Genomic DNA, 21347 nt, shown 5'->3' on the forward strand with positions numbered 1-21347 from the left:
GTGTAATCGCTGGTTAAAAAGCATCACACTGCTCGTTGTGGACACGCGTTAGATACCAGAAACTAATGAGACCTGCAAATCACAGCACAGTGCTAAGAAAGATAATTATTTCAAAGCTCAGTGTGCACCATCATACCTCCTGCATCGTGCACAGATTCTGACAATCCATGTTCAATATTAACAACAGATTGTTTGATTAGAGGAATAGTAATATTAATGTGTTCACTTAAGTGCCACCTCGACAAAATTTATTAGAAATCTCTCAAAACTCTAAGAAAACAGCTGCAACGCTCACATCTCTGTCATGCATAATGGCGCCACCCAGCAGTAACCTCTGGTCCTGAAAAATGAAGCTAATGCAGAAGTGCTCACTGCAGAAACACAGGAAGTCACGTACACAACACATGTTAATAAGCAGTTTTTTACACTAGAATTAAAATGGTGTACAGCCTGGCTCAAAAAAACTAAACGTGTCTCATTAGCTAATGTCTTCATGTCCTCACACTGTGTAGGGGGGTGAATTTTTTTTTGTACCTCAATCGTTTTGATTATATTTAGGAAAAATCACTCTGCGCACTGAAAGGCGTGTCTCATTTGATTGACAGATAGCTTGATAGGCTACCATCTGAAGGCTAGCTTTAGTGATGGCTTAGCTGACAGGAAGTCGAGCTCAGTGGGCGGGCTCTTGTCTATCGTTGGGTTGATCCAAAGTTCGGTAGAGACAGGGATTTCAACATGAAAGCCGCCACGGATTGGCTTCAAAAGCTGTTTGAGTCTGCCTATTGTAATGAAACAGCTGACGTCACACAGGCTTTGTCCAGTTCTTTTTACAGTCTATGGATGCAGCACATGGATTAAAGAGCAGCTGGTAGCCTCAGGCTGATTTGACTCATGGTTATGACTTAGTAAATGCAATAATAACTTTAAAAGTCTCCTTTTCAAGCAGTGTTAATTTTGGCAGCAATTTTTAATTTTAGTCTTGGTTTTAGTCTTTAAATGAAATGTATTTTAGTTTTAGTCACATTTAAAGATTTACTTTTGGGCCTTTTCGTGCCTTTGTTCGATAGGGGAGGACAGTGGATAGACTCGCAAACAGGGAAAAGAGTGGGGAGGGACATGTGGGAAACGGTGCCACAGGATGGATTCGAACCCGGGCCGCTTGCGTACATGGTGCGCACCTTAACCACTTGACTACCGGCGCGCCCCGTAGTAGTCACATTTTAGTCATGTCTATCCCTTTTAGTTTTAGTCTAGTTTTAGTCCAAGCAGTTATTTTCTTGCTTAAATTTGGTACCAAGTCCATGTTAGTGTGTTCTCTGCAGCCTGCCTAACCTGGGGTCCCTGCTTTCTACAGCTGAGAGGCACAAGAGCTGGAGGGCTGCATTGTTTTTAGACAGATTTGCCCACAGTGGAGAAATATCACTGATTTTGAATGTCCAAGGAAAACTACATTACATTTTAGTCTAGTTTTTCATCTTGATGAAAACTCAACTTAGTTTTTGTCAGTTTTAGTCATCACAGATCTATTTTTGTTAGTCCTAGTTTAGTTTTTGTCATGGCCCTTAGCCTTAGCATTTGTTTCATAAGAGAATTGGGACACCCCTTCACCTCATGAGAAACAAGCAAAACCAAGAGGAAGGGCTAAGATAAGGGCTAAGGGGTAGAAATGGGATTGACCCTAAATGGAACAAAACACTTTGCACAGTTTTCACTTAAAAGCACCTTTATGTTCTAGAAATTTGAGTTTATTTCCATATTAATTGAAAACCTTTCCTCCTAGGGCTATGTTTGCTTATACTCCACCACTAATCTTTAGGGTAGCGTGCTTGAGTCGCCCCTCTAGGAAGATGTCATGTACAGATTTTTAAATGCAGATTCAACCAGTCCCTGTGACATCTGCATAATCCCGCAAATATGTCCAAATTGCGGCATTTTTTTCACAAATTTGACCAGTCACTTTCACACCTTCGTTGCACACCTTCAACTTACTCCTTGTTACTGATTGAAAAGATGAAGACCTATGACACAAGATGCTCAGATTTTATGACATAAATTACCTCTGAAGTTTTTGTGAAACCCTGGAGGCATCCATAAAGCATGAAATCTCACTGAAGTGAAAGATGGTGTTTCCTTTTTGATAAAAGGAGAAGTAAGGTTAATCTAATAATCTGCTTTTCAGGAAGCTTTTTAGGTGTTGTTTTGAGTTTTCATTCTTAATTTTTATGACAGGTTAGGAGGGGGTGGTAATCAAAGACATTTTAGTAAAAAAGGGTAGCAAACAGAGAAGCACTCATTATCTCCTTAAAAAAATCATCTAGTCCTGGAGTAGCAGACCTCAGTGACTGATTCTACAAAAGCAGCATTTTCTATCAAAGCATCCAGCCAGCAGCTTGTGTAGTGTGAATTCAGACAGGCGTAGGTGTATTTATTTGACTGGATGCTGATCCTTGGACAGCTGATCCATGCTAGCTGATAACGCATTACAAGCAAAATGCCAGGAGAGAAAAGTGACTTCCAATCTCTTTAATCTTCTCAGCTGCCAGCAGCGATCTCACCGAGCTTTGATAGGTGTAAGCGATGTGGCGGACACTTGGATTGTACCATCTGTCACCTGTCTGCTTACACAACCAGAGAGCAGCCTTTTATTGCTGATTCATCACATGTAATTTATGAACCAGACGACGATCAGGATTTTATTTACTTCAGATTGCAGAACAGGCAAAATGAGCAGGAATCGAACACGTTTAAATGGATCTGGGAAATGACTGAGTGTCCTTGAGCAGGAAACTGTTGGCATGCTGTGCTCCACCCTGCTCAAATAAACACAGTTCTGACATGTGTAACATACATCAGACTTTGAAGGAAGAATGAAGTAGATGTGGAGACACCAGTTTTATGTGCATTTTAAATTTATGCATAAAAAAACCTGGCTGGAAACACTGCTGTTGGTGAGGTCTTTTCTTTTTTACTGTTTTCACTGTTTTCTACCGTAGATGCTTCACTAAATCAGCATTAGCTGTTAGCTTAGTTGTTGTTTCTCTCTGTAAGACCAGAAACCAGCTATAGACTGACAAACTAGCAGTCATATGACACTACACTACTGCGCAATGGCTTTTTATTTTACAGATGGCTGATAAAATGAATTAATCTAAAAGTGTGCTGCTTTGGCTCCACTGCAAGGTGCATCTTCTTCCCTGTTCTGTTTTCACTGTCCAAGGTCTTGCCCATTGTCCAGCCCACAATGGTGTCTGATTAGCTAGATGCCACATAAGTTGATCAACATGAGGTCTGGGTGCCATAGTTCAATACATGTTGAATTGGGATATTAAACATGTCTTTATGAACATGTCCAACAGAGAATTCACTCCAGCTTCTGTTCTTTTTTTGTAGAAAATGACTGCAAAGGGATAGCTTTAAGGATCCTACTTTTTAAAACGATTAAATTCAGATCTCAGAGATCCAAGTGAATTAAATAAGTATATTTAGAATCACTAAGCTTTTAATAAATGCAAATATTGAAATATTTGACTTGAAAAACTTGAAGCATCCCTCTCTGTCGTGTCTTGGTTTTATATTTCATACTTTTCATGTAATAGTTTTCTGGTTTCATTTGCATTTAAAAGAAGGCCTTTTGCTTTACGTCTGCATGGAAACACTGTAGTTACTGATAAGTGAGGATAAAACAGCGTTAATCATGTTGCCTGAAGCAGCTGCATGAAGCCTTGGTTATCAGTGCCATTGTACAGCTAAAGTCTAGAAATAAAGCATAAAGTGCTGCTTATGATCTCCTGATCCTGTATTGAAGTTAAGGGAGATTTTGACTTTACAGCACCATTCGACACTGGTCAGGAAACAGATTAGCATGGTGAGCCTAGCCGTTGCTAACTGCTAATTAACCTGGTGTGTGTTGATAAAGATTGGTGTTGCTGCAGTATTTTACCTTGTTTATTGCACAGGTTGCATGATTCTCTGAAACAATCCAGTGTGTTTGCATTTAGTCTTGTTGGCAGTGGATAGACACTGTGGTCCATGTTCATGGAGTGAGTTCCACCTCTAACTCGTTTTTGTAGTGACGTGTGCACTTCATCATGCTGTTTAGTGTTAACTGCACTGTGGGGATGTGTATTTTAGAACTATTGTTGGAGCATATTGATTCTGTAACATCTTAATCATACATGTATTGGCAAGGAGCATGTGGCAATATGTAGGTGTATCTTAAAGAAAATACCTCAAATTGAACTTTACAGTGCAGATAATGACCATTAAATGTATGTAATCGAAATAACATATGGCGTTTAACCTGTGTAATTTCCCTTAACTTCTTTTATCCATAATGTCGGAAAAAGCGTTACTGTCACTTTTGTACTAAACTTTGCCACAGGGTCACCAACAATCAAGATGTTTAGAAATTGATGCAAAATCAAACAGGACATCTGTTTTTTGATTTCAAAGGAACAATAGAAGTCATTGCTACCTATATTGTTCAAAATTGGAGCAGAAGTGATTTAACTACTGTCTCTGAATTACCCAAATACATCAAAATTATGAAAACATGTAGTACATCAACGAAGTGCTCTGTCTGGTTTTGCTGAAATGGGATTAAATCATTTTTTGGGAAGTTTTAGTACTTTTTGCAATATCGATAATTAAAATAACAGTGGTTGCATCCTTTTAAATTCATGATATCAAAGTATTGAAAGTTTTAACAGTCAAGATGTGAAGCTCTATTTGCTAGAACAAATCCTGTTGTGTAGCTTGCATTTTCTGTGTAAGAGACAATCAAATCAAACCTCCCACCTCAGCTCAGTTCTCATTAATTTATTAGAAAAAAAAATCTCTGCTCTGGCATGAATCAATCAGCCTTCATCTGACTGTATGTTTTTGTGTCCTCAGCTCGTCAGCTGACTGTGCAAATGATGCAGAATCCACAGATCCTCGCAGCGCTGCAGGAGAGGCTGGATGGTCTGAACGGCTCACCGTCGGGGTACATTGAGAGGTGAGACATGAAATGAGTCTGAACAGATTATGACACATTAATGCGGCTGGGTCTCTGTCCATAGTTCTCTTAGAGCAGATGTCTAACATCTGTAAGGGATCTAACTCTGATTAGATGGTTTTAACAGCAGTATTTAACTGTGAATGATATTTAAACCAAAGATCTTCTATAACTAAGATGACATCCATGGAGGTTGTTTACTAAATACTCAAGTGTCTGCTGTCAGACAAGAACTGCAGGGTCTGGACTTGTTTGAGAGGATAGAAATAAAATTTGGAAATCAGTCTGTTTAGAGGCAGTTAAGAAGTGTTGTATAATCAGAATAACTCCTCTGTGTTTGTGTTTGAAAGATTGTTGCAGTATAAAAATGAAAAGCTAAAAGATCAGTCTTTATGTAAAACTTTATAGCGGATGTTTTCTGAACCGCTGTGTTGGATTCTGCTGCTGTGGGCTTTCAGTGGTAGGTTGTAAACATAAACACACCTCGGTGGTAGGAGGATGTTTCTTCTCTTCAGATGCATATTTACATGAAAATTAGTTGGAGTGATAAGTCTGCCTTGTTGAGGAGCAAACCTTTTATGCAAATCAAGTTCACAAGCAGTTCAGACATTATCTTTAGCAGCAGCGTCTGGTAATGGATACATCTGGTGAAATCAGAAAAGTGGAAATATTAAACTTTTCAACCTGCAGATAGCATCTCAGCACACTCATACTCTACAGTCGATAATCTGCTGAGCTGCTAACATGAGGATGCTGCAGCCCACGTTTGGTCACTTATTCAGCATCTCAATAGCAAGGAAGCAAAAGGAGAAGCTGGCGAGGCATCACAGGCATCACATGAGAAAGCTCAAACGAGCAGCCAGTCTGAAAGTTGTTTACTCATTGTTTATTCTCATTTGATTGGCATTTACAGAAAGGAAACAGGTTAGTGGGGGTGACCTAAGAGCAGAAAATTTAAAAGCTTGTTTCCAAATTCTGTCTGTGGCTTGCTTGGAAAAAAGCAGGTGTCAGCAGTGTACCCTCTGAATAAACATAATTCTTGACTACAGATCTAAGAGTGCCAAGGGATGGTAACTAAATGACTCAGGGGTGTAATGGTTAAGAGGTAATGGTTTGGTTCATACCTCAGTTTTGGGTTCACGGTTCAGTTCACCTGGAAAGCATAAAGTCACAGGTTTGTAATTCCAGATTTTCCTCATTTATTACTTTTAGCTGGCAGTAGTGCAGTTTATCGTTCTATAGGGTGTTGAAAAGTAACTAAAACTGGTTACATAAAATATGCACACCCCTAGACTAATACTTTGTGATGCATGTTTTCATTTAATTACAGCATTCAGTCTTTTTGGGTAGGAGTCTATCTATATTTGGTAAAATTTTCTCTCTCTTCCTTGCAAAAGTGCCCCAAATCTGCCAGATCATGGAGGAATTTTCTGTCCACAGGCGCCTTCAGGTCAGCCCACAGATTTTCAGCAGGATTCAGGTCTGGCGGTTCTTTTGTAGATTTGGATGAATGCTTCGGGTCATTGTTGCACTGAAAGGTGAAATTCCTCTTCATCTTCAGCTTTTCTGCAGACCCTGGAGGTTTTGTGCCAAAACTGACTGGTATTTGGAAGTGTTCGTAATTCATTCCACCTTAACTAAAACCTAAGGTCCAGCTGAACAACAAAAGACCATAGGCATGATGCCACCTCTACCATACTTCACCGTAATGTGCCGTGTTGTTTTGGGTCAGTCATACCTTTTTCAAATGATGGCTTTTGGGGGACTTGATCTGTGTTTTTGCCAAATTTAGGGAGGCTTGGATGTTGTCTTTGTAAGACAAAGCTTCTTTTGTCAGATATTTGACAGGTACAGGAATGCAAGAAAGAAAACTGCTTTTGGCATCAATAAAAGAAGCTAACTAGAGCTATCTCTCTCAGCGTCATCTTTCTCTTCGTCTTCCTCTTTTCCCTCTGCACAGTTGTCTTGAAATGATACTTTATTTTTAGCCAGAAACAAGTGACCAGTGAGACTGGACATTTGCAAGTAAGCCTGAGCTCGGGCAATAAAATCCTCTTCAGATCTTTGAGTGTTTTCACATTCAGAGATGTAATTATAGAAGATGTGTAACAAGATTTACAAACTTTTCAGGCACCAATAATTTAACATTGCTCCACCTTAGTGCAGCTTTGTGCATGTTTGTTGGTCTGGTTGCTGATTCTTGGTGCATATAGATCTGTAACTCCTACTAGAAGGCAGTAATAGGAACAGTTGTCCTGGGTGTGATGCTTCCCGTCTCTGGACATGTATACGTCCTGAAGGAGGCCAGGTTGACCTTAATGCCTTTTTTCCCTTCAGTCCTCACAGCTTTGGATCAATCACTAAATGAGACGGGAACAGACTGCAGACAGACAGTGATTGATGTACGGAGAACAGACTGGATCTCTGTGGAGTAGAATTAGATCAACAGCTCCTTAGGCGGGTTGAACTTCCTGAGCTGGTGCAGGAAGAACATGTTCTTGTGGCCATTTTCGATGATTATGCTGATGTCAAACGCCCACTTCATGCTCAGGGAATAATTTCTGCAACAGAAGATGCAGAACTGTTAACAGTGGTGATGGAGGGCAGTGAACTGATAGACTGTGGTTGTTGTGGTATATTTGTAGTTTTTATGCAGACTGGGGCTGAAAAATTGTAAGTTTTAAAGTTGTATTGAAAAAAGAAAAGGGATTACTTACAGTAACACTCTAATACACCTTAAGATAATGTATTTGAAATGTTTGCTGAAGCTGAAGGGCAAGTGAGGAGGGAGGGGTAACTGAAAAGAAGAGGAAGGTGAGTATTCTGTTTCAGCTGTGAGAGCAACAATAAATGTCCCAACTCCTTGAGACTTGGTCCTGTGCCTGCTTGTTGCTCACTGATACTTAAAACGGCAAGGTTAGCCCCAAAGTTAACTTTGGTGCATTAGCAGACAGGTCTCCCTTATGTGCTTCCTGGCTTTCATTTGGGCTCTGCAGAAGAAGTGTTATACTTTTATTAGAAGCATTGAGCATAAACGCTCATGCATTTAAACCTTCTGTGGACACACATTTTTGCATTGGCCCCAAACGTAATGATTTGTTTGTTGCATCACAGACGCTGATTTGCATGCAACTTTGAGCAAAGATTGTAAGGAGGTGAGATGGCTATGACTCATCATAATCTCCGTGCTGGAAAGCCATGAAATGAGCACATTCAGAATGGAAAACGCATCCAACAAATCACTGACAATGAAATCTGTTGTTGACAAATGTTGAAATTCGATTCGTTGCATCCTTTCTTGGTAATTTATTGCTTTTGATTTTTAAATGTTGGCAGAAAACTCCTTTAAATTGTCTAAGTAGCAGAAATACACTGGCAACATTTGGAAAAGTGGGTGGGACTGACAAAGCCTCAGGAAAAACCCTCACTTTTCATCAGTTCCACCAACTTTTTCAAACATATTTGTGCAACTTAGTACTGTCTCTCTTTCGGTGAAAAATAACTGGCTTCACAGTAAACTGTATCAAGCTACATATATTAGCATTCAGTCTAAAGATAATGAGACATGATGTTTGGTCTGTTTCACCCAGCCCAAATACAGACTCATCCCCCTCCCAGATAAGAAAAAAATCATCTCTAAACTTTAGGGGTTTAACTGATGAATCTTCTGCCCGTTGGTATGAATTTCCTCTGATTTGCCTCAGTTTTTAATGCTAAATTAAACTCTAAAGGGTCCAGGATGATGTGAGTTCTTCTGTACATGCCTCATAAGCTTGTGATACTCATGGCTGAACTGAATGCACCAGCTTGGAGACTAAAATGTTGAAATAACTGCAGAGCAGAGGTAGAGTCAGCGATAGCAGCCTCTGAGATGCTCTGTGAGCGTGGTTGTATGTCTTGGCTGCAGGGCTGTGCCACCCACTGATCCTCTTCCCCACAAAAACCATCAGCAAGCAGCTCTTTGATCAACATGTCAAGTGTCTGGCACCAACAAACCCACCACTTATGACATCCCAACATGAATTCCCTCGCCAGGATGGTGAAGGCGTTTTTATTTCCCCCAGTGAGAGAGAGAGGAACTTGAGTCTGTGCAGCAGCAGTACAGTTTTAAAGCCTGGAGACTGGATATCATCAAGACTATCATCACTTTAAAGGATTTCTGGCATTTTATATCTTTATGGAATAAAATAAAGTGACCAGTTAGTTTTAAGATGTTAGACATTTGTCTTCTGTTTCTGGCTCAGACATCTTAAACTTACTCTTTAGGCCTGCACTATAACAAATCGCTCATCTTGCATATTTTCGGATTTAAATCTTTTGAATCTCACTGCATCATCTACACCACAAACCCTTGAACGTAAACCAATTAATCTGTGTATGAGTAAGACCTAATTCCTTAAATCTGCAGTTTAATGAAGCAAACCTCAAACCTGTTCTTAGCATAGTTTTGAGTTTGTTTACGGAGTATGAAAGGCCACCCTGACTTACTGGAGATCCTCTGGGGACTGAGCCGCTCTGCAGTGTTTCTCTGATCTCAAGCTTTCAGAAGATTAATCTGAGAGACGCAGCGCCTCTGCTATCATTTACTCATTAATAATGTTTTCTGTGCTTTTTAGATGCCTCAGCCTGGATGCAGTACACAGAAAATAACATGTTTGTAAAAGGAACAGCATGGATCCCAAAAATGCTTTTCATGTGAAGGCTTTCACTAAATGTTTTGTGGATTGTTGCTGGATTTTACATCTAGTCATTTCTCTTGTTTTCTTCCCAGTTTACCAAAGGTTGTAAAGAGACGTGTAAACGCCCTCAAGAACCTGCAGGTCAAATGTGCTCATATTGAGGCAAAGTTCTACGAAGAAGTCCATGAACTGGAGAGAAAGTACGCAGCGCTCTACCAGCCCCTATTCGACAAAGTAAGTCTGTTTTTAAACACTTTCACATTCTTCATCTTTAAGCTACAGAAGTTTATTTGCCTATAAAAGGTATTTACCCCATTTGATGGTTTACCCTTTTATTGATTTTAAAATCTATTATAGTTGATATAATTTGGCTTTTGTGGACAAGAAAAAAATGTCGAAGTAAAAAAGTGGATATGTCTCCAATCAGGCTTACACATCTGGTCAATGCAGTACTCCGTTCTTCTTTGCAAAACTGCTCAAGCTCTGTCAGGTTGCAGAGGGATTGCGATTGATCAGCCCTTTTTAAGTCCAACCGAAAATTCTCTATTGGATTGAGGTCTTGGCTTGACTGAATAAGATTGCAGCCCAAGGACTGCCTTACTCACCCTCTACCTTCTCAAGCCTTCCAGGGTTGGCTGCCGAGAAGCATCCCCACAGCATGATGCTGCCACCACAGCGCTTCACAGTACATCAAACCCTGCACACCATCACAGTTTGTGATGGTGTGCAGGGTTTGATGTCTAATAAACATAGTGTCTTGTCTAATGGCCAAAAAACACCATTTTGGTCTCATCAGACCCAAATAATTTTCTTCCACTTGACCATGGAGTCTCCCACATAACTTTTGGAGAACTCTAGTCCAGATTTAGTGAGATTTCTTTAACAGTGGCTTTCTCCTTGCCACTCTCCCATTAAGCTTTGATGTGCCATATTGCTTCTATTTCTTGATGGATTTAACTGAACTCTGGGGGATGTTCAGTGCTTTGGAAATTTGTTGGTATCCATCCCCTTAATTATACTTTCAAAAAATGAGTTTCTGAATGTTCTTTTGTCTCCATGGTGTAATGGTAGCCAGGAATACTGATTAACACATGACTGGACCTTTCAGGCACAGGTGATTTTATACTACAATCAATTGAGACACATTCACTGTGCTCAGGTGATCCTCATTTTACTAATTGTGAGACTACTAGCACTGCTTTACTTAATCACTTGAATCCTTTTTATGAGCTTTGTATATGGGGAGGAGATATTTTTCTAAAAGCAGTAAAACAATGCAAGTTTCTCAGGGCATATACTCACTAAGTAATATCAAATTCCACCTTCCATCTTGAGTATTGTTAATGTTATGGATGTGTTTTTATTTAATGAATCAGTTTTTTCACGTCTAAATTCTTTCTTAAATCTTTCTTTGAACAGTTGCCATATTCAAAAATATCCTTATCAGTGATCTTTCCATGCAGTCGAAACAGAACCCCCTTCTTCTTACACACACAGCATCCTATATGCTTGATCTTTAGTGCAACCTCAGGTTATTTAAGCAGCCAAGACAGCTCCCTTTGATCAGTTCAGGTGCTAAAAATAAAGAAATGCTCAAAACAAAACATGGGGCTTTGTGGGTCGGCAAGTAGCGGCCCACCTCAATTAATGTGAACCTAAAGTCAGTTTCAATTTCATGTTTACATTGACAATGCTCTGAGTGCAGTTTACCATAAAACAGTTGAAATTTAGAACAGTAAGAAGTGTAGTCATTCAATACAATCAAAATGGGATAAACATTTAAAAAGACTTTAAGAGACATGGGTCATTATAGTATTGATAATTTTCTTGCTTATTATGAATACAAAGATATATTTTTTTCTTGGAGTGATGCCTGTCATCTCTAATCTTGATCACTTTTCTTTGAGAAAGTCACCTGTTTTAAAAATTGTGCATGTTTATTCCACTGTACAACAGCACTCAAGACTTCTTTGTTTTCATGTAAACAAACTGAAGCAGCAAATTTTCTCACCAGTTGCTCTGAAACGCCTCATACCTCATGAAGGCCCTTGAAAACAGGCAAACATATGATTTGTAGGAGAAGTATTTTATGGCGCCACCTCTAACTTGACTTTTCATCCCATTCCCACAGAGAAGTGACATAGTGAAAGCAGCTTACGAACCAACAGATGAGGAGTGTGAATGGAAGGCAGACGAAGAGGAAGAGTTGACAGTAAGTAAGCAGGTACAGGTGACGTATACACCTGCATGCTTCCTGTATGACTCCTTTTAGTTTCCCATTTCATGCATGTATTCATTGGTGAACAGACTTCTTAAAATGCATGAATCTCATTAGGAAGCATGAGATTTTTTTGATGTACTCTCACATTTTAGATTTTCTTTGGTACTATTAAACGCTGCCTTTTTTTTTTTTTTAATAGTGTTCTTTTTTTTTAGTTGGTCTCAAATCCTTAGTCCTGTCTTTCTGGTTGTGGATACTGAAAAGCTCTTGTTTCACATGAGGTGATGTGCACAGAGGAAAAATGTCGAGCAAGCATTATTTCATAGAGGAAATGTCTCTCAACCAGGACGAGATGAAGGAGAAGGCAAAGCTAGAGGAAGAGAAGAAAGACGAGGAGAAGGAAGACCCCAAAGGCATCCCAGAGTTCTGGTTAACAGTTTTCAAAAACGTGGACCTGCTCAGTGACATGCTGCAGGTAGGTTTCCTCTACACAGCTGCTAAAAATAGGTCATAGGCTGTTTACTTTCTATATGAAAAATCAGGGTTTGCTTCCACCTGCTGGTCAAAATGTGCAAAGAGATATTATACAAACATGGCAGGAATCAATGCTGGAAGATTTTATAACCCCTGTTTTTCTTCCTCTCCTCAGGAACATGATGAACCCATCCTTAAACATTTACAAGATATTAAAGTAAAATTCTCAGATCCAGGACAGCCTATGGTGAGTGAGATTGACTCTCAGGGCTAAGTTCTTTACAGCAGTCTGTTTACCCCGTGAAAACCTTTAACCGTTCCGTTCTTGTTGGTCTTAATCCTCAGAGTTTTACGTTAGAGTTCCACTTTGAGCCCAATGACTTCTTCACAAACACAGTGTTGACAAAAACCTACAAGATGAGGTCGGAGCCAGACGAGAGCGACCCCTTCTCCTTCGACGGACCAGAGATCATGTGCTGCACAGGGTCAGTGCTGCACCTCACTGTATTCTTGGTCTTGCTCAGTGGTGGTTATATAGGACTAATGTTAGCTCTTTTCATGATAGACATTTCCCTTTCCTTATAATTGGAAAATACATTTTTCAGGGACAGTTTGCTTGGTTATCACCAAGGGATGCATGCCTTTGATTCTCGTTTTTTGAGCACAGAAATAAATGAGATGGAATAAAAGCAGATGTGCAGTTTTTACCGAGCAGTGGTCATCGTTGTTGTAGCTGTTGTTGAAGTCTGTTTAGACTGTTAGTTGCTAACTTAGCCAATAAAGCTCGGACTAGAAATTTGTCAAAGATAAAGTCATGTGATGCAGAGATGATGAGCTTGAAGTTTGGTGGAAGAGCATGCTAACTATTACCTTAGTATGCTCAGTGTTGATTTGAGTGTGTTGTTGCAGTAGTAGTATGTAGTGTGCAGTTTTGGACACAGTCTAAGATAATCAGTGAACTTTCCCCTTTTCTGTCTTTTCCATGTATTTTCTAGTTGTCATAAATGATTCAAGTTGCGTTTATTACGTATCAGAGCTGCAAACTTCAGGATTGTCATTCTGCGTTGAAGTCCCTGTGAAGTGAAATCCATAATTTGTGTCTTAGCACACTAGATATGTTGACTGTCCAAAAGTTTTTCCCCTCTTTCCTGACTGTTTAATTTGGGCAAGGCAAATACAGCACTATAAAATCCTGAGCAGTTTATCTAACTAGTTTCTCGTTAGCAGATCTAACTACCTTCATTGAAGATTAATGGCCAGCTAAATGCTGTGTTTTTGTTCATCGTGAGATAAATTGGCCAAATCTATCAACCCCAGTGGCCTATGGGTGATTAAAGGTATCAAAACAGAAACATTTGTTACAGAAAGAGGACTTTCTCTGCTCTGGCACAGAGCCTGTCAGCTGCATTCTGGCCATAATTCACCGTAAGGTCAGGGGGCAGGCTAATTGCTGGAGAGCTTGTCTATTTTTCACTTGAATGGACGAAGCAGGAAAAAACATCTTACCTTCTGAAGGTTTGTTTTAATCCATATTGTTTGTGGTCCGGGGTGGTTAAAAAAAAAAGTGGACTGTGGCTTTGTCTCTCTCAAAGCAGCAAAAGTTTAATCCCACTTCTTTATTAGCATCGTGTTGCTAAAGTTAAGTGAAGTATCCTGTGATAGATGCGTTCTATTCCTGCTAAGTCTGTCACAATAAAAGTCTCCAATGCTAATCATTATTGAAGACTTTTATTTTGAAGAGCATTGTCAGGAAGTTGAGTGTTTTCAGACTACTTATAAACGGGAGAGAAACGATTTCAGCAAAGTCAGGAAAGAAGATATTAGGAATTTCTAAGAAATGAATACAGAGTGAGAAAATTATACTGAGACTTTATAGCATTAAACTGCCTGTCATGACTTGACTCTGGTTAGTGGGCACAGCTTTAACTGAGTTAACCAACACTTTAATTTTACAAACTTAAAAATGTTTTTCATCACTGATATTTGGCGTGGTAGTTCATAACACAGTGGCCTGTCATACAACAAACCTAAAGTGCAGTTTTTATCACTTCACAGGGACTTATAAAGGTGTTCATGCATTTTTAAAATGTCAAGCCTCATGTGAAAAAGGCCGCCTTCAGCAGCCTGGTATATCTGAGCAGTTGTTCCATGTCTCTGGCTCTTTTCTCTCCATGAATCATCTCTAAGTGGATATCAACAACCTCTCCACCCAGACTCTGAAAATAAACCCATGTTGTCATTTAGATGTGACATTTCAAATGTTGGACACTGACCTTGCTTTCCTCTGCCTCGTTCTCGTGTTTCACCACAGTTGCACGATCGACTGGACGAAGGGCAAGAACGTCACGTTGAAAACAATCAAGAAGAAACAGAAGCACAAGGGCCGCGGCACGGTGAGGACGGTCACCAAAACAGTCCCCAACGACTCCTTCTTCAACTTCTTCACCCCACCAGAAGGTAAGGATGATCAGACCAAAGGCTCGCTTTATTTATCATCTCGTCAAACCATCAGATAGAGATGTTCATGAACTAATTTTGGCTCTTCTCTTGTTTACAGTTCCAGAAAATGGAGAGTTGGTAAGTTGGTGCCCTCCTACATTTCTTGTTTTTATAGCTCATCAATTAGTCAAATCAGTTTAAGCCTTAAATCCCAGACTGCCTTTCTTTGTTGTTCATAAAGCAACAGAGGAATTAAACCTTCAGCATCAAAGATTTACTTTTTATCTTTGTCTCAAATAAAGCTTAACCTTTAATCTCGCACTATTTAAATCAGCCTGACTCAACCAGACATTTATTTAACTTTTACTTTGAGCGGCTTAATGGATAAATGTGGTGGGAAAATAAAAACTCTTTTCTGGTCCGCAAATCCCTAAAAAGACTGAACGAACAATGAATAGATCCCACTATTGAGTAAAGGGTTTAACCAAGCTTAATAAATCTGTTCCACTTACCAGCAGATGAGGGTTTTGTTGTTTAAAGCCCGTTTAAAACACACCAGTCATGGTGTGGGGTTGATCATACACAATGACTCAGTCCCACTAAAGCTATATTATCCACATTTAAATGACAGAATCTAAAATAAAGCATCATTGTTGAATATGTGGTAGTTAAATGCATGATTTTAAAGTGCATAAATAAACTGAGCAACCTGTCTGTCTTCAGGATGAGGACTCGGAGGCGGTCCTGGCTGCAGACTTTGAAATCGGCCACTTCATCCGTGAGCGAATCGTTCCCCGGGCTGTGCTCTACTTCACAGGAGAAGCCATCGAGGACGACGACGACGATGTGAGTTTTGGCTCAGATCCGCTCGAGTTTGGCATCCTCTTTAGTTTGGCTGTAAAGTAAACAAGCCTTTTTGGAGTCAACGTTTGCCAGCATTGTCCAAGTTTCACTTCATTTCACTGCTGCTTTATTTAGCTTCCTCAAGAGAACAGACGAGTAAAACAACATACGCTTTCCTGTATTTTCTCTCACCAGTTTTGAAGCTCATAGTTTGTAAAGTCTGTTTGTTGGGATTTTAAGTTTTGTGGCTTGATGGTTCACAAGAGTTTTTGGTTATTTATTAACTGAGGTCTGATGAAGAAAATGAAGCTCTTTTTAGGATTTTCTGTTTAATCTTTTATGTTTGTGTTTTACAGTATGATGAAGAGGGAGAAGAGGCAGATGATGAGGTAAGACTATTTACAGCAGAGATTCATACACAAACAGCACAAAGAGGAGATTAAGAGGGGATTATATGGACAGAGGTCAAACCATTGTCCAACAGTGGCATCATTGTCTTTTTTTTTTTTTTTTTTTTGCTGAGTTCTTGCAGCATTTTTTTTGTTTTGTACGTCTTGTTTGTGTAACCTGCTATTTACAGGGTATATGGGGGTCTTTAAACGTCTTCAAACGTCTAAAATCCAATAATTTGAATTTAATGCCTTAAAATATCTAAAAATTCTCTTAAAATCTCATAAAATGTCTCAAATATGATTTTTAAAGGTCTTAAAAATGTATTATTAATGTATTATCATAACGGAATAGCGGAATTGGCCAATAAAGCGGAAATTGAATGAATTTGACTGAAATGCTGTTTTTTTAGAAAGAGGAACGTATATCTGAGGAATATGCACCCGGGGGAACACTAAAGCAAGGCACAACTTGTCCCTCACTCACCCCGCCCCCTCAAAAACAATAACAGCATGTCAAAGCGGCTGCAAGAAACACTGGCAAACATCACATAGCCCCATACGGGCCAGTACCATGGGACATAATGTTGCACCTTCAAGTTATTTTACCTCACCACACCACCTGACCGGTGTGCCTCACCTCACACGAGGCACACTACTCACCCTTCGGAGGCTCAAAATCAATTCGGATAGACTCGAGATTTTATGAAGTCCCGCAGTCTAAATGATGCTAAATTCGAGTAACAGTTAGATTAATTATTCATCCTGTAGATACTGTAGTTCCCTTTGGTTGCTTAACGAGCCAACACGTGTCTGGATTAACGTAGCGGTCTGATATGACGCAGACGGACAGACAGCGAGGGAGATGAAGAGAGAACCGTTACAGTCAGGAGTGAAACAATGCTGCATCAAACTGCATGGACTGTTGCAGACTGTGAGAGTAAATACAAGTTTAGGTAACAGGTTTACTATTAACCATTTAACTTTAATGTGACCTTCTTATTAAGTTACTATCACTGTCTCTGGTGAGAGAACAGAAGGATTTCTTCATTTGCATTATAAACTTCAGTTAGGATGTGATTATACTTGTGGATGTGTCTTGAAATGTTGGAAATATCTGACTGTTACACTGGTTATAATTATTTTATATCAGCGTTATCGAAACAATGGCTCCTGGGCCAACTGTGGCCCTTATTCAGTAATTTAAGGTTATTTCTATTTAATTTGTGAAAATTTGATTCATTTACATAAACAAGACACTCTTTTTTTCTGGTAAAATTAGTGGAAAGGTTAAAAAACAGAATTCCAAAAAAAATTTAAATGGAAAAATGGAATTTGGCAAAAAAATAAAACAGATTTCATAGGGCCTGCATATACTTTGCATGTCTTTTTTTACTTTTTTGCCAGTATGGATGTGAAATGGGTCTTAAATTGTATTTATTATGGTCTTAAAGTCTTAAAAAGTCTTAAATTTGACTTGTTGAAACCTGCAGAGACCCTGTATTTAACTTAACAGATTTAAGTTGTATGTAGCTATGAGGGATTTGCATAAATTCTATGATAATTATGCAACTATCACATAAAAAAACAAACAAGTAAATAGATTAGATAATCAGAAGAAAGAGGGTTGATGATAAAAGTACAATCGCTGTTTTTACTGTCGGTGACGTTGTTCATGTGACCTATTAATCAGAAATGTAAAACTCCATTCTCAAGGAATTTCAATTTGCTTTTAAATTCAGAGATGGATTTAACATTTATTACAAGGGTAATAGGAGGTAGATTTTCTGATTTGTTTATAGACTTGGCATAAAAAGAAAATCGGTGGATTCTTTCTTTGTTGCAACAGTTAATCAATCCCAGATTCATTGGAATCCAAGTATCAGCATGTCACATTTGACTGGTCTGGATTGGGCCCATTTGATAGGCTGGTGTTCTGTCAAACCAGTTTTGGCATTATTTGAAGAGATCCCTAGTTCCAACACGGGATGTCAGAGACGGGCTGCCACGTGGGCGTCCCCAAAAGATGACACCCTAAGAAGACCGTTTCCTCGCCCTGTCAGCACTTAGGTACCGTAAGTTTTCTTCTACAGATTTGCAGTCAAGGTTTGCAGGATGGTAGGCCGATGGCTCTCTGCCCAGGCAATCTGGAACAGACTGCACACAGCCAACCTTCGGCCTGCCATGACTGCCCTTCACCATCAGGCTCGTTTGTACTGGTGTTAGCAAGACATGCGCTGGATCCTGAACATGTGGAGGAGCGTTATGTCCAGTGATGAGTCTAGATTCTGCCTACAGCCATTGGATCGTATGGTTGAAGTGTGGAGAAGACGCAGAGAACACAATGCTGATTGCTGCATCGATAGGGCAACTTCTTTTGTTGGAGGCAGTGGGATGATGTGGGGCGGCATCTCCCTCACTGAAAAAATGAGGCATGTCATCAATGCAGGCAATCTCAATGCAGAGAGATATTGAGATGAGATTCCGCAACCAGTGGAAATCCCATATCTCCACTGTCTGGGACTTAACTATATCCTCCAAGATGACAACGCTCGCCCCCACAGAGCAGGGTTTATCAGAGACTACCTCCAGAATTTGTGAGTGGAGAGGATAGAATGGCCTCCCAGCAGTCCTGACCTCAACCCCAATGAACACTGCTGGAATCAGCTGTTGGGCATTGGCAGAGAAAATATGGCACATTTTTTATGGCTGCAACCCACATACTCAGCTCTGCTGCTCATCCCACAAATGCATGTTCCTTTCAAATGTGGCAACATTTAAAAGGGTAATAAACAGACTTTCCAACGATATAAGATGTATTGCCAAGATGTATTCGTACAACAAAGAAATAATCTACCAAACACACATTTCCTTATGGTTTGTGCTAAGTTTTTAATGGACTCTCCGACTAAAGCAACATAAATAGACTAGTCTCTTCGATTAAACACTCTCTCCACACTGTCGATTTACTTAACAATAAACCAAAGTTTTTTAAGTGCATGGTTGTGAACCAGGGAGGGAGAAAAGCTGTGAAAAAGTGGCGCTACCAGCCCTGAATGAGTTTCTGTGTATCCCAGCACATTTTAAGCAGCGTTGGAGCTTGTACTACATAAAAGGGTGAATTTTCAGTCAGGTCAGATGTTTGTAGCTGCACAAGATGACTGCACATGACTTGACATTTCTACTGGTGTCTTATTTGTTCTTTAAAAAGGAAACAACTATGTTTTTAGATGAAAATATAGGTATCAAAAGTGTTTTATTGTATGCAAGTGGTGCTCTGGTTGTATTTAGATCAGAGTTAACAGGATTATCCATATAAAGATCTTTAGGGACCATGCTTTGTCAAACTGACTACATAAATTAAATCAAAAAAAGATCTAATGAAGTCAAAAACGCCAGCCTCCTGTTAAAGTCACTGGCAGTTTTCTTTTTTCATCATTTTTCCAGTGTTTTGCCAGTTTGATCTGACGTGTTTCTCTGCTGTGTCTGCAGGAAGGTGAGGAAGAGGCTGACGAGGAGAACGACCCCGACTATGATCCCAAGGTGAGATCACTTCCTCACATACACACTCGCAGTATAGAGCCCCTCCCCCCTGTAAAGATCTCTGGTGTCTCTGTAAAGAGCTGACTCAGCTCTTCTCTGCTCTGTTGGCTCAGGATGATCCCTTCAAAAAGTCAAGAAGCTCCTCCTGGAGCTCATTAATTATAACTGAACTTAAAGTTGCTAGTGCTACTGAAGTCTTAGCACTTCTGAGCTGCAAGAAGAGAACAGCTGTGCTAAAGTTCAACATACAGAATACATACTGTCAAATGCATCTCATTTTACTCCAGCTTTGGTTTGCTTCAGCTTTTATTTTGTTGCTGTGATCTTAATTTAGCTCCCAGACAAAAAAAAGGATCAATTCCTATAGTTGTTTTTCCTCTTTTCACCCTTTTCCCCTAACCAGAACCTAAGCTGTAGCCAGTGGAGTCTGACTCTGCATGTTGTGACCTAAACCTCAACCCTAATAACGGTGCACATCTAGATAACCTAAGGCTACATCCACACTACTGTTTTGTTTTAAAACTGGTAGCTTTTAAAACTTTAAAAGATGTCTTACTCTTAGACTACTTCTGTGGGGTTTTGTCATGTAAAGAAACTAAGTTTGATTTAGATGACGCAGGATCTCACATTGGCTTGCTGACAGGGTCTTATCAGTACTAGCTTTCTACCTCAGGTAGCTTCTTCGATGTTTGTTGAGCTGGTTTTGCTAAGTAGAATAAAGTGTGAGCCCCTAATACAGAGACTTCAGGCCTCTATTCCCTGCCTCGGCCACCCAGGACCCACCCTCACAAGAGAGTGATATACTGGTTCCCAAAACTAAATGTTTTTTATTCCTTTTAGTGTAAATTTCAACTGTGGCTGACCAATTATCTTTTATTTTGAGTAAGGAAACAAGTATTTTTATACATTCTAAGGATCAGACCACCAAATACAGGCTATCCAGTAGTTTCATTACCATGATAATAGTTCATATGTGTAGCTACTGTGCACTTTCTCTTGAATTGTGTGATGAATCAGCCATAAACTTTCATTTTTGGCACCAGCTGGCCCTTCATTCTGTTAACGGTAGATGCATATTAGCTCTTGTACAGCCAATCTGGCGGCAGATAAAGTGGGGGGCAGCATGGAATGGACCGATCCAAATATATGTGGATAAAATAGTCACTGCACCCAGTAACAAAACAACATATCAGGTTTCTTAGAGCCCCAAAAATGCTTAAACATAACTGTTGATTTACAAGCTTCTCCATGAAAATCAATAGTTGGCTTGAACCAGTTTTACATGGCAAAGCAGAATAGTGTTGTAAGCCTAAATTACTCAATAACAAAGTGATATCTCTGCAGAAATGTTTGATATTGATTTCAGAGATTCTCACCAATCAGCGGCATGAATAAATGCTGTTTCTATCCAGAAAAACAATTATTTAGCAGAGCTTAACACAACAAGGATAGTGTCATGCAGAAATAACCATGATATTCTGCTTCATTCAAGTCTGAGGGGCCTAAGCGGACAGCGACCTGTTAAAGAACCAATCACAGTGGAAACTCTTAAGGTCATAATGCAAGTAGCATTAACAACATCACTGTTGTAAATAAGGGCAAATCATGGCATATGATTGCAAGTAATAAAATAAAAGAATAAAAAACAAAGGAAACTCCTGCACACCATCCAACTTACAAAAAAAAAAAGTTATTTATGTGTGTTACCAAAATGGTGCAAATAAATGACTGTGTTTGCAAGTTAGACAGTGTTTGGTTGGACA

General features: G+C 39.5%; 1 protein-coding gene across 3 annotated transcripts in view; it reads left to right on the top strand.

The window, feature by feature from the left end:
• The window catches only part of nap1l1 (nucleosome assembly protein 1-like 1), a 52964-nt gene that overhangs the window by 21524 nt on the left and 10093 nt on the right, over positions 1-21347 (top strand). For 2 of the 3 annotated variants that reach the window (XM_041780632.1, XM_041780630.1), the window contains exons 4-14: positions 4894-4996; positions 9768-9909; positions 11807-11899; positions 12243-12371; positions 12546-12617; positions 12716-12855; positions 14682-14827; positions 14928-14947; positions 15533-15655; positions 16009-16041; positions 19534-19584. In XM_041780632.1, the coding sequence (XP_041636566.1) occupies positions 4894-4996; positions 9768-9909; positions 11807-11899; positions 12243-12371; positions 12546-12617; positions 12716-12855; positions 14682-14827; positions 14928-14947; positions 15533-15655; positions 16009-16041; positions 19534-19584 (1052 nt within the window). The remainder of the gene's footprint in view (positions 1-4893; positions 4997-9767; positions 9910-11806; positions 11900-12242; positions 12372-12545; positions 12618-12715; positions 12856-14681; positions 14828-14927; positions 14948-15532; positions 15656-16008; positions 16042-19533; positions 19585-21347) is intronic. The other variant, XM_041780631.1, reaches the window with a different exon arrangement.

The sequence above is a fragment of the Cheilinus undulatus genome, linkage group 23 (assembly GCF_018320785.1).
Source record: "Cheilinus undulatus linkage group 23, ASM1832078v1, whole genome shotgun sequence".
NCBI classification, from domain to species: domain Eukaryota; kingdom Metazoa; phylum Chordata; class Actinopteri; order Labriformes; family Labridae; genus Cheilinus; species Cheilinus undulatus.